The sequence below is a fragment of the Felis catus genome, chromosome B2 (genome assembly GCF_018350175.1).
Source record: "Felis catus isolate Fca126 chromosome B2, F.catus_Fca126_mat1.0, whole genome shotgun sequence".
Lineage (NCBI taxonomy): Eukaryota > Metazoa > Chordata > Mammalia > Carnivora > Felidae > Felis > Felis catus.
The window spans coordinates 17,029,826-17,041,303 of NC_058372.1; the positions used below are offsets into that span (position 1 = coordinate 17,029,826).

At 46.9% G+C, this 11,478-nt stretch overlaps 1 protein-coding gene across 1 annotated transcript in view; it reads left to right on the forward strand.

Annotated features, from left to right (window-relative positions):
* ADTRP (androgen dependent TFPI regulating protein) overlaps positions 1 to 9,371 on the forward strand; it is a 66,530-nt gene extending 57,159 nt beyond the window's left edge. The window contains exon 6 of the mRNA XM_006931454.4: positions 8,431 to 9,371. Within this exon, the coding sequence (XP_006931516.1) occupies positions 8,431 to 8,465 (35 nt within the window). The 3' untranslated portion in view covers positions 8,466 to 9,371. The remainder of the gene's footprint in view (positions 1 to 8,430) is intronic.
* The last annotated feature ends 2,107 nt before the right edge of the window (positions 9,372 to 11,478 follow it).

The following is an 11,478-nucleotide window of genomic DNA, read 5'->3' on the forward strand; positions in this document are numbered from 1 at the left end:
TAAAAATAATCTTATTTAGAGAGTTCAGGACCCAGAGCAAGAGCAAGGTGTCACTATCCCCGCGTGAAAAAAATGAACTCAGAGTCTTCCTCCCTTAAGTGAGGGACTGAGCGATCCAAGCTGTTAAATGTCAAGGTTTTCTTCTTGAAGGGTGTGGGTCCAGATGACCTCTTAGTTCTCACCCTCAGTAGCGCTTTCCCAGATGGCCTCCCATCCCTCTCCCATTCGGCTGCTTCTCAACCCTTAGCACAACATTTACCAGATGAAATCACCCCCTGTACTTGAGATGGGAATTGTCATTTAGACAGGGTCTTAGGCCAAGTGAATAGGTCAGCAAGCTAAGCTTCCCAATTCTAGGTGGTTGGAACCATATTGCGTCTTCATTAAACAAACAAACAAACAAACAAACAAAAACTTAGCTGACTTTAAAATAGATTTTCTTTGATTCCTTGCTCCCCCCACTGCCCCGACCCCCAGAATATTATTTTGTTGGAGAAGTAACTATCAAAAAGTCAGGCTGCAAAATAATCATGATTTTTTTTCCCTACCCAAAGGGAAGTACAGGAACTCTCCCCTGATTTTGTATATAAGGAAGACAAGAGTCACATACAGTCCCCCACATCACTCGCCCACATGCCATTCTGTTCTATCAAAATAGAAATGGCAGAAGTGGCTTCTTCCGCCCAATCTATGAACTGGTGTGAAAACATAAGCCCGTGTATGCAAAAAAGAAAAAAAAAGAAAAAGAAAAGAAAAACAACATGACAGTTTCAGAAGCTTCAGTACAAGAGTGTATATTTCTGAGAGGAGAATGAGACCCTAGAGAAATAAGCAGGCAACTTGGCTTTTTCACTTGTTTTCTCCTTTTGGAGAATTTAACTGGTTGGGGAAATCTTAAAGGCAATATCCTTGAAAGCAAACACTTAAAAACCAGTTCATTCATGTTGTGTTTATTTATTCCCAAAATCAGCATTCCAAATCGCAGGAAATTATCCCGGGGGGGCGGGGAATTTGTTGACATTTCAGATGTGTTGACATCTAATTCTAACTGGTTTGGCAACTTGAAGTTCTTGGTAAGGATTTTTGATGTCTTCCCTAAATATATATATATATATATATATATATATATATATATATATGAAGAAAGAAAAAAGAACCTAATCCATTTGAAATGTGACAGAAACAAGATGTGCAGAGAAAAATATCATTACTCAGGGCTTAGAGAACGTTAACTTTTTAAAACAACTGTATTGAATTCAATAATGATGAATTTTTAAGTTCTTATTCTACAGTGGCTTTTAAACATCCACTGAATTAAAAATTTTTTCACCAAATTTAGTAGTATTGAGATCACTATGTTCAACACAAAGCTCTTTTTTTTTTTACGTTCATTTATTTTGAGAGAGACAGAGATAGTATGAGCGGGGGAGGGGCAGAGAGAGAGAGAGAGAAAGAGAGAGAGAATCCTAAGCAGGATCTGCACTGTCAGCAAGGAGACTGACACAGGGCTTGAACCTACAAAACCGTGAGATCCTGACCTGAGCCCAAACCAAGAGCCATGCCTAACCGACTGAGCCACCCAGGTGCCCCACAACACAAAGTGCTTTTAAATAAGCTTCATTGGTTAAGAACTACATCTAATTTTTCACTACAGTTAGGTCCCAATGAGTAACTAGGCTAGGGTCAACACGTGGACCCTCACATGCGCACATGGGAATGTTCATGTGAGTGATAGAGATTACTGTAGGTAGCCACGCATCCTTCTCCTCTCTCTAGATTTTTAAGAAATGTAGAGTCTCCTTAAAGAATAGACTGGGTCAAAAGTCCTATATAGCATCAGAATAAGATCATAAATGGGTTAAATTCTAAACAGATCATAATTACAAATGGTCTAATAAGAATTAAAAGAGAAATTAGAGGGGCGCCTGGGTGGCTCAGCGGGTTAAGCTTCCGACTCTTGGCTTCCGCTCGGAGCATGATCTCACAGTTCGTGAGTTCGAGCCCCGCGTCAGGCTCTGCGCTGACAGCACGGAGCCTACTTGGGATTTCTCTCTCCCTGTTTCTCTGCCCCTCCCTGGCTTGCTCGCGCGCTCTCTCTCTCTCTTTTAAAAAATAAATAAATAAACATTTTTAAAAATTTAAGAGAGGGAGAAATTAGATCACTTAACATTCCAATGGCAGTGAACACTTTTAAATTGCCTAAGAGTAAACAGAACTATCTATGTGAACACACTTTCTCACGTCTTAGTCTCCTTAAAACACTTTAAGCCTTCCCCAATTTACAGATGAAAATCCAAGTTCTTGGGATGACACGTGAGGGTCTCTGTGAACCAATCCCTGCCTTGGCTTCTCCTCTGCCTTTTCTAAATGTGTGCCCCAGCACCCCCAAATTGCTTGTTTTCTTTACACATTGATGCTGTTCCTCACCATCCTGGGCTTCAGTCTCTCACATTCCCCAGTCTTTGCCTGTCTCGCACCCACTGAATCATATCAACTCACCCCTTCCAGGAAGCCTTCTCTGGTCTGCACAGAGATTTGTTTTTACCCTAGACCCTGAGTTCTATAAGGGTCAGGGTATGTCTTCTCCATCTTTGAATCTCCCCTTTCCCTTAGCTTATCCCATGGATGAATCAATGCAGACAAAAGATATCTGAGGGTTCTTCTGTCTAGGCATTTAATGGGATTTTGTGCACAAGGATTCTGGATATAGTGGTCACGGAGTGACTCTGATGGTTGGAGATTAAAGCACTGGACAGAGAGTTTAAGGAGTAGAGACAGTGACGCTATGGAATCCTGATTGGGGAGCTGTTGAAAAGAGATGCACGCTATGGCAGGCGGTGCAAAGCGGGGGGTAGAGCCCTGGGCTAGAAATCAGGAAACTAAGCTACGTCCCCCACCAAGCCACAAACGGGCCACGTAAGTAAGCTGTGTCAGTACCCTTCAACGACTCAGTGACGGGACCTCACGCCAGTTTGCCTCGGACAGTCCTGGTCAATGCCTGCCACGCCACTGTGCATGTAGGTTAGCCTTGTCGAGGCTCGGACGATCAACCGTGTGGTTCTTCTACCTCTGGGTTCCTCTCCGAACCTTCTGTTCTGGATCCAGGGAGAGACGAAGGCAGCCACCTCCTCGGTCCAAATCCGGGGCTCCTTCGATTTTGTCACCTGTTCACACCTGAGCTTCCTTGGATGAGAGCAAAACTCTAAGGAGTGCTTCGGTGACGCAGGGGGAGGTGGTGGTTAGGGGAAAAACTCTGTGCCAGACTGCCCGGGTTCCTACCTTGGTCCTACTCCTGGTAGGCCTGTGACACCGGGCAAGGCACTGAATAGTGCCTTCACAGTAGTGTTCCCGTTTTCCTTGCACGTCACAGAGACAATCCTAGTAGCCTCCTCCTAACATCCCGGAAAACCGTAACTGATGGGAGAAGTGTCAAGTGACTAGAGCAGGGCCTGGCACATAGAACCCATGACCATTGCCGTTAACGTCATTCTCCCTCCTCAAAACCCAGTCACCTTTTCTATGCGGACGTTCCCATCCTCTCCCTCAGTTTTACGCATCAATGACCAGTTTCCCCAGCCGAAGGCCCTTGAAAAGCAACAATCACACAGCTGCGGGCAAATCGACAGAGGTGAAACCATTCTCCCAAAGCTAGAGTGATGGAGGAGGTCAGGCTAACCGAGGCCGGAATTGATCAGAATCCCCGGTTCTGAAATCCTGAGACACAGCGCGGTCCGCTTAGGAGTTATCAGCCAAGCACCAAGCGGTCAAGAAAATACCAGTGAGGACCCATCGACCATGCGAGGAACTCTCTAGCAACGGTCCTTAGTCTCCTCGCCACATTGTAAAATCACTGTTGCTAAATCACTGGGGTCGTTTGAGAAACACTGATCCTCGGGTCCACCCCAGACCAATGACACCGCTGTCTCTGGTGGTGGGTCCTTGGCATCGATAGTTTTCAAAGCTTTCCAGTTACTGTGGTTTGCAGGCAACATCCGGAGCCACCGTCTCAGAGCAGCACTTCCCAGACTTGCATGAGCCTCCAGCTCTTGCTAACATGAGGCTCTTGTTAAAATGCAGTAGATTCAGCAGATTGGAGGTATGGCAGGGCATTCTGGCCTTCCGATGCCTACACCCAAAGAAAGACACTGATGCTGCTGGCTTTTTGCAGTGACGGCCACAGTGGCTGAACGCCTACCCTCTTCCTACCTCCTCTCGTGTCACGTTGGCGGGTGACAGTGGAGAGGAGTGAGAAGGGCCGTAGGAAAAGGTGATGCTGGTGATCACATGTAAACCTGGATAGTACGTGATGTCCCCCAGGAGCACGCAGACTCACGGGACCGGCCCTGTGTGCAGGGAGACGAATGCTATCAGGCCCTCAGGAAGGTCTTGCTGGTCTCCAAGGGGATGCTGTGGCCCGAAGAGCTCTCAGGCGGTGCCAGAGGGCCACCCTGCCTGACCTGTCGCCATCTCACCCCCCTTCTTGTGCTAGCTGTCGTGTGTTACAGGACAGAGGACTGGACCAGCACTGGGTCACTTTGGGGGGACCAGACGTCCACCAGGAAAGATTCGATTTCTACTTTTCGGGCCGAGTTAGATGGAACATACATTTCAAATGATAGTAGAATCAGGCAAGGTGAAACAGCCTCTGGCAGATTGGTGCAAGCTTGGCCCGCCATGTCTGAGCACCTAGGGAGGCCCCAGACATACTCTTTCCACCCTGATTTGGAGAAAGGGACTGTCAAGGGATTCCGGTTCAGGCTTCCTTGTCTGCCATTTAAGTACTGAATTTTCTTTCTTTTCTTGTTTTCTCCTTGATAAGACACAAGAATGCTAACGTCCAGATGCAGGTCTCTTCCTCAGGAAGAGAAACACAACCCACAAGACAGGTCAGGCACAGGAAGGAGCTAAGTGCCTCCAGGACATCATGGCAAAGCCTCTTATATGTCGCTGTGGCCAGAGAGGTAATCAGCTTATCTCTGGCCCCTGACCCCTCTTCTTACATTCCTGAGAGACTTGTGCCCTGAATCAGACTATCCTTTGTCAGGGCCTGAGACCACAAATCCTCTTCTTCCTAAGGAGAGTTTATAAACTGAAAATTCTAGTCTAACCAAGTGACTTTGTCTATGGCTAGGACAGAATAACGTTAAGGCCTTCCTTTAATACTATTTTCTGTAGACAGGATCTTTTTTTTTAGTGTTTATTTACTTATTTGGAGGGAAAGAGTGAATGGGACTAGGGGCGAGAGAGGGGGAGAGAGAGAGAGAGAGAGAGAGAGACTCCACACTCAGCACAGAGCCCAACTCAGGGTGATACCATGACCCTGGGGTAGTGACCTGAGCTGAAATCAAGAGCCCAGCACTTCACCGACTGAGCTGCCCAGGGGCCCCTGTAGACCAGCTATTTTAAAAGGGAGATTTCATTGTTGAAGCTGCTTAGAGGGCATCTAGTCTACCTCTTTAGTTTTATACATGAAGATATTTGCTTTGCGATTTTTTTCTATCTTGCATATTGCCCCTGATCATTTCCTCACCAAAGAATCTTATCAGGAGATGACTCCATATGCATTTCTTTTTATTTTTTTAAATGTTTGTTCATTTTCGAGAGAGTGAGACAGAGCACGAGCGGGGGGAGGAGAAGAGAAACAGGGAGACACAGACTCGGAAGCAGGCTCCAGGCTCTGAGCCGTCAGCCCAGAGCCCAGCGAGGGGCTCGAACTTGGCGAGCATTAAGATCGTGACCTGAGCCAAAGTCAGAGGCTTAAGTGACTGAGCCACTCAGGCGCCCCAGTCCCTATGTATTTCTAAAGCGTGGTCTCACAGGAGCAGCATTCAGTCAACAACACAATTGCGCCTCCTTTTTGTCTTTCTCGCCCTGATTTCATCTCCCTCAGCTCAAACAGAGTCCAAACTGGATTATTGCTTCTCCTCCTTCCACTGCCTCTTTCCTCACGAGGGTTTCTCCAGCCAGAACCTCGAATCCGTAGCCTTCCTGCTACGTCTGCGCTGAAACTTTTACTCATTCATGTGCAAACCTCATTCTTCTAACACCTCCTGTCTCCCCAACCATCTGCCTTCTCACCCTTTTCCAAGCCAACCCGCATAAACGAGGCAAATATTCCTCAAGTTTTCAGTTCAAAGTCTAGCAGCAGTAGCTTTTGTGATTGTAGATACATAGGTGTAAATCTTTGTGAATATAATGTTTTTCCTTACTCTGTTTTCTGACTATTGGAATAATAAGGAATATAATTACATATGGTATCCATAGTGATGTTGGTTAAAAGAATGGGTTGGTTTTTTTTTTTTTTTTTTTTTTTTGTTTGCCATGACGGCAGAAAACGTTTGGATCTTGCACAAGACAAACGTTAAATGCTTGGCCTAAAATGTCTCCACTCCTTGGTACTATCTAACAGAAGACTAAGAAAGGACTAACGTGAGGCAGGGGTGGACGTAGCTCCCTAACTCCCTGCCAACTCCTAGTTGGCATCCCACGGGAAGAACCGTCCTGCCACGAGGAAAAGACGGATAACAAACATGGTTTCCCGGTCAGAATTTGGAGTCCTTGTTGTGAACTTTGCGTAAGGTAATGCTATCCGTTACTAAGTCAACGGTTCCTTTATCTCCAGCCATGTGCTGTGGAATCGTGGTCAGAGACCAATTCTGAGCATTCAAAGAAGCCTAGAGACCCCTCAGTTCCGTGAACACTCAGGACTCAGGACCCACCCCTACCTGCCAGAAACAAAGAGAAAAATATGGTTTCTGTGATGTTCACACCACGGAGGTCACTACAGAAGAAATGATTGTTGGAAGTCCACACAGAGACATACTCGATGCCTTCTCTAATGTGTTTGTGGGTATGTGGAAATGTCTCAGTGCTCCGTCTAGCTGTTTAGTGTTAGACGTGGGAGATTCTGATCCAGGAGAAAGAGCCACCTACGCTCCTCCCACAAAGGAACTTCCTGCCGCCACTTCCGCTCCTGGGCTCTTTCGAAGTCTTCAGTTTCTGTCGTGTTTCTTAAGTGGAGAAGGACTCTCCAATCATTGGCAACTGGGGTTGCGGAAGTATGGTTATGGTTACTGTTACACTTGAGGGGCTGGGGGGTTGGTAAACAGCATGGATAAAGAGAGTTTTAGGAACCTTCAAAGGGACTGCGGGGAGGCGGGGGGACCAAGGTGAGAAGCTTATGTTGCCCAAGATCTTGAACAGGAAGGAATTAATGTGTCATTTAGCTGAAAAAGGATTCATTGCAGACAAAATGGGCATGCTTCAGAAAAGAGGAGGTCCTTTGTTTGTAGTCAGGGACCTGGGGAGGAGAGAATCTACATGGAAAATGAAAAATAAGTGAGATCATAAATGAAAATGACATGATGCCTGTAAAGCTGGATATATTAAGAAGCCTTCTCTGGAGTGACTGAGGGTATCTGGATTGATGAGCAGAAGAATAAGAGAGAGGACTGTCCTTAAGTGTTGAGAGACATGAATGCAGGATGGCCCCAAAGGCTGTGTGATTAGGAGTCTGCTGTCCTAGAAAATCAGTGTGATAAGGGGGATTTCAGGTCATCAGTCACTACAGCCCCCGAGAAGGGGACTTCTAGCAAAATAAAATTAGTAGAAGATATTTAAGGATATAATTGATGGAGGGGGCAGAATCTGAAGGGTGAAGCATGAAACTAGGGGCATGAGGTCGCTGTGGCACAAAGCCAGAACTAACAGGGCTCTGGAATGGGCAAGGAGAGGCTGACTTGAGAAAAGTTTTCGAAGTAAGATTGTTAACATTTGGCAACAGGTGGAAAGGATAATGCATTCGTGAGGTGTTAGACATTTCAGAGTTTGTGTGAAGGTGTATGATCAATAAAGACCGAGGTACCAACCTGGCTGAATGGAAGTGATTCTAGAACTCTAATGCTATAATTTCAGTAGAAGAATGCCCCTCTCAAGAGCTTACTAGAATCTAATATGCCAGTACTTTTCCGTTCTGATAAGGTGATTCGATGAGAGGTTGCGGAATGAACCCTAAATAGGTGAATAGCCACTCTTCTATTTCTCCTCTCATTTGATGTCTCTTCACCTCCGTTTGCCACAATCTCCGAGTTAGTTGATGGGTGGTGTGCCGCCTGTAAAGACTTGACCAAAAGCGACATCAGTCGGTGCACATTAGACGTGCAGAAGCCTTGAAGGCAAATGGAACCATTGGTCGACAGGCTAGCTGTGAGCCAAGCACCAGATGGGGACAACAGAGTCACTTCTTGCCCTCTCTGGAGAGGTGGTAGGTTTTCAGAACTTCGTAAAGTGCATCTACTTGCCTTGGGATAATTGCCCTTGATCTTCCACTGGCCCAAGGCACAGTGAATGTCTACTCACACAAGAATACCCATTAGGGAAACCCTGAAGTCTGATCTCTCTCTCTCTCTCTCTCTGTTCTTCATTGTGCAGGTGACATGATCCAGCCAAGGAAGAAGAGGAAGTGATCACAGGCCATTTTTTAAGAACAAAAGAGGAAGAAAACATGAGATACTTCTCTTTTCTTTTCTTTTCTTTTCTTTTCTTTTCTTTTCTTTTCTTTTTTTCTTTTCTTTTCTTTCTGGTTGGCGGGGAGGTGATAGAGTCAGATAGGAAGGCAGAAAGGACAGAGGATGATATTCAATTTAATAGGAGGGTTTTTGAAGGTAGCTTAATTTGGGGACTCTTCGTTTTTTGAATGGTTTTACTGGACATGTAAAGGTTTTACTGGACAGTTGTTCAAAAACAACTGCTGTCTCAGAATTTGTTCCCTTCTTCTGGCCTCTGCAGTCAAAATCTGGCCAAAGGCCAAGGAAATTTGCATAAACTTGGCGTTAGAGAATGCTTAGGAGACAGAAAGCAACTTAGGGTCGTCAAAACTCTTCACTTTAGAGAGGAGGGTGCTGAGGACCTAGATAAAAAGTAACCTGCATGAGGGCCAAAGACAATAGCATTTGTCCCCCCGATCTTCTAATTCTCAGTCCGGTGCCATTTTTAATAAGCCCAACTTTCCTAAAAGCAAGTATTTTCGTAAACTAGTCATTTTCACGGATTGCTCATCTATTTTGTTTTCCACAGTCTAGACATAAATGTAGGGAGACGGGTGCTGCCGAAGTTGTCTGTCCGCCTCACAGGATAGCAAACTGATTGGTGCAATGAGACAGTTAAGTTGTAAAAAAAAATATGGGGACATCTGTCCATCTTGGGAGCGAGCATCTGGGGCAGGTCCAAAGACGGGACATAGCAATGTCATCAACATCTCTTCCATTCAAATGTGGATTACTTCATCAAATAAATGTACCTCTTACTTGGGGAGCAAGTGACGGGAAGTGACATGGCCCTGAGGAGCCCCGAGAACACGTTGGTACAAAGCACCTCGCTGAGTGAGCTCTTATGGTTTAACAAAGCTGACTGTCAGGTGACTAACAATGCACATCCGTGAACCCTACTTTGATCTTCCTAGGGGGTTTTTGTGGGTCTTTCTTTACAGGGTCTTTATTTACTGGGCCTTCATTTTGTAAAGAACATGGGTAACAAGGGTTTACATGTGAGGCAACATGTTGGAGTCTGGCAGCGTGTCACCAGGTCCCGGTGGGTTGGGTGTGGGCCCCAGAGTAGACTGTGCTTGGGCTTCCTAACCTAACGCCGTACAGGAGAAATTTGGCAACAATCGGTAAAATTTGGTAAACACTGTTCCTGGAATCACAGTAAGCCTTGATTGCCATTTGACCGGCCACCGTGCCGTATCTATCCCAACACCAGAAAACCTGAGAAAGACCAAGAAGTCTTGAAGTGTCAGAGAAGGCCGCCAACTGACACAGCAGGGCGGGCAGCCCACAGGAAGCCTAGGGCAGGCACCGAGAAACCTGCTGTCTTCCTAATCCTTGATCCACTAATATATAGACATGAGCCTCCAGTCTTTTTGGGCTGAGCTGAGAACACCGACCGCCTCCTTTCCTATACCTGCTGCTGCCTGACTGCTCCAAGCACCTGGTCTCTGCAGGAGCCCCGAAGCAGTTGTCAAGGCGGAAATTCCCCAAATGGGAGACCCGCAGGGGATCACCCACATTTTCCACACCCCGAAAGTGACTCGGGCTGCATACTTCTCAGAGCGATTGTGAGCTGTTGGCCGGAAAGAGTCCGCGGAACTCTCTCTGCGGCTTCGCTGTCCCTGGAACCAAATGAAACCTTGATTTCTGCATGACTGACCAAAGTGCAGCAGCCATTCCAACATCAGAAATCCCTCAGAACCACCTCCCGGTTGGGCACACACATCAGCCCTTAGGTGGCTCCAGGGTGCTGCGGTAGAGGGAAAATCGGCAGAATACCTGCGATGAGCACTGAATAAGCATTACGAGGTCCGCAGGGTTTGCTGCCTGCGTAAGGCTACGCCAGGCCCTGCGTGGTTAGAAAACAACACCCACCAGTGAGAGAATCGGCGATAATATTTGTACACGGGCATGTAATTTACAAGCTGCACTCACTCCCGTGGTCTCATTTTACCCGCACAAAAATATAGGTACAAAAGATATTAGGCTCTCATTTTCCAGATGAACAAACGGAGTTTCTGATATTGGTGTGCTCCCTGAATGCTTAAAAATTAACTTTCGGGGGTGCAGGGGGGGGGGGGGAGCTGGGTGGCTAAGTCGGTTGAGCGAAGGACTCTTGATTTTGGCCCAGGTCGTGATCTCATGGTTCGTGTGATGGAGCCCCGTGTAGGGCTTCTGAGCTGACGGTGGGTAGCCTGCTTGGAATTCTCTTTCTCTCTCTCTCTCTCTCTCTCTCTCTCTCTGTCCCTCCCCTACTTGAGCACGCACATGCACACGTGACCGCGTCCTCTCTCCTTCGAAATAAATAAGCTTTAAAAGAAAACCTTAAAAGAAAAAAAAAAAAGTCAACTCTCCAGGGAAAAGAAAGTGTAAGGCCCTGATTTATAGTGTTTTGCCCACTCCACGGCGTAAACACTCCACCACAGCCTTTTCCAAGCCGCCAACCGGCCACCGAAGGCAGAGCTGGGACGAGACACGCGTAACCACGTGGGCCTCGCAAGGCTGGAGGAGCTGGCCTGGAGGGCTCCGCTGGCCCCGGAGGAAGGAAGCGACTGGGCCAGGGCCACAGGGGCGGTTGCTTCCCGAACCCACCTTCCCACCTCTTGGTCACACAGCAAAGCAGTAACTGGCCATCTGAAAGCTTTCACTTAAAAAAAAAAAAAAAAAAGCAAAAATGTATTAGTACGTCAGCAGGGCTGGACCGAAGAAGGTGATGGTCAGGAGCCCCCAACTGGGTGGAAACTGTCATCCCCGGCGGCAGAGGGAAGAGCAACTCTGGTGCCTCATGACCCGGCCATACGGCCATACGTTCTGGAGTGGCTACCTTACGCACGACCCCCGTTTTCAGTTCGAGGCGAAGACTTCTCCTGTTTGCCTAAACGATCCATTAACCCCATCCTCCCCTCAAATGGGTCATCCATTTCTCAAGCTA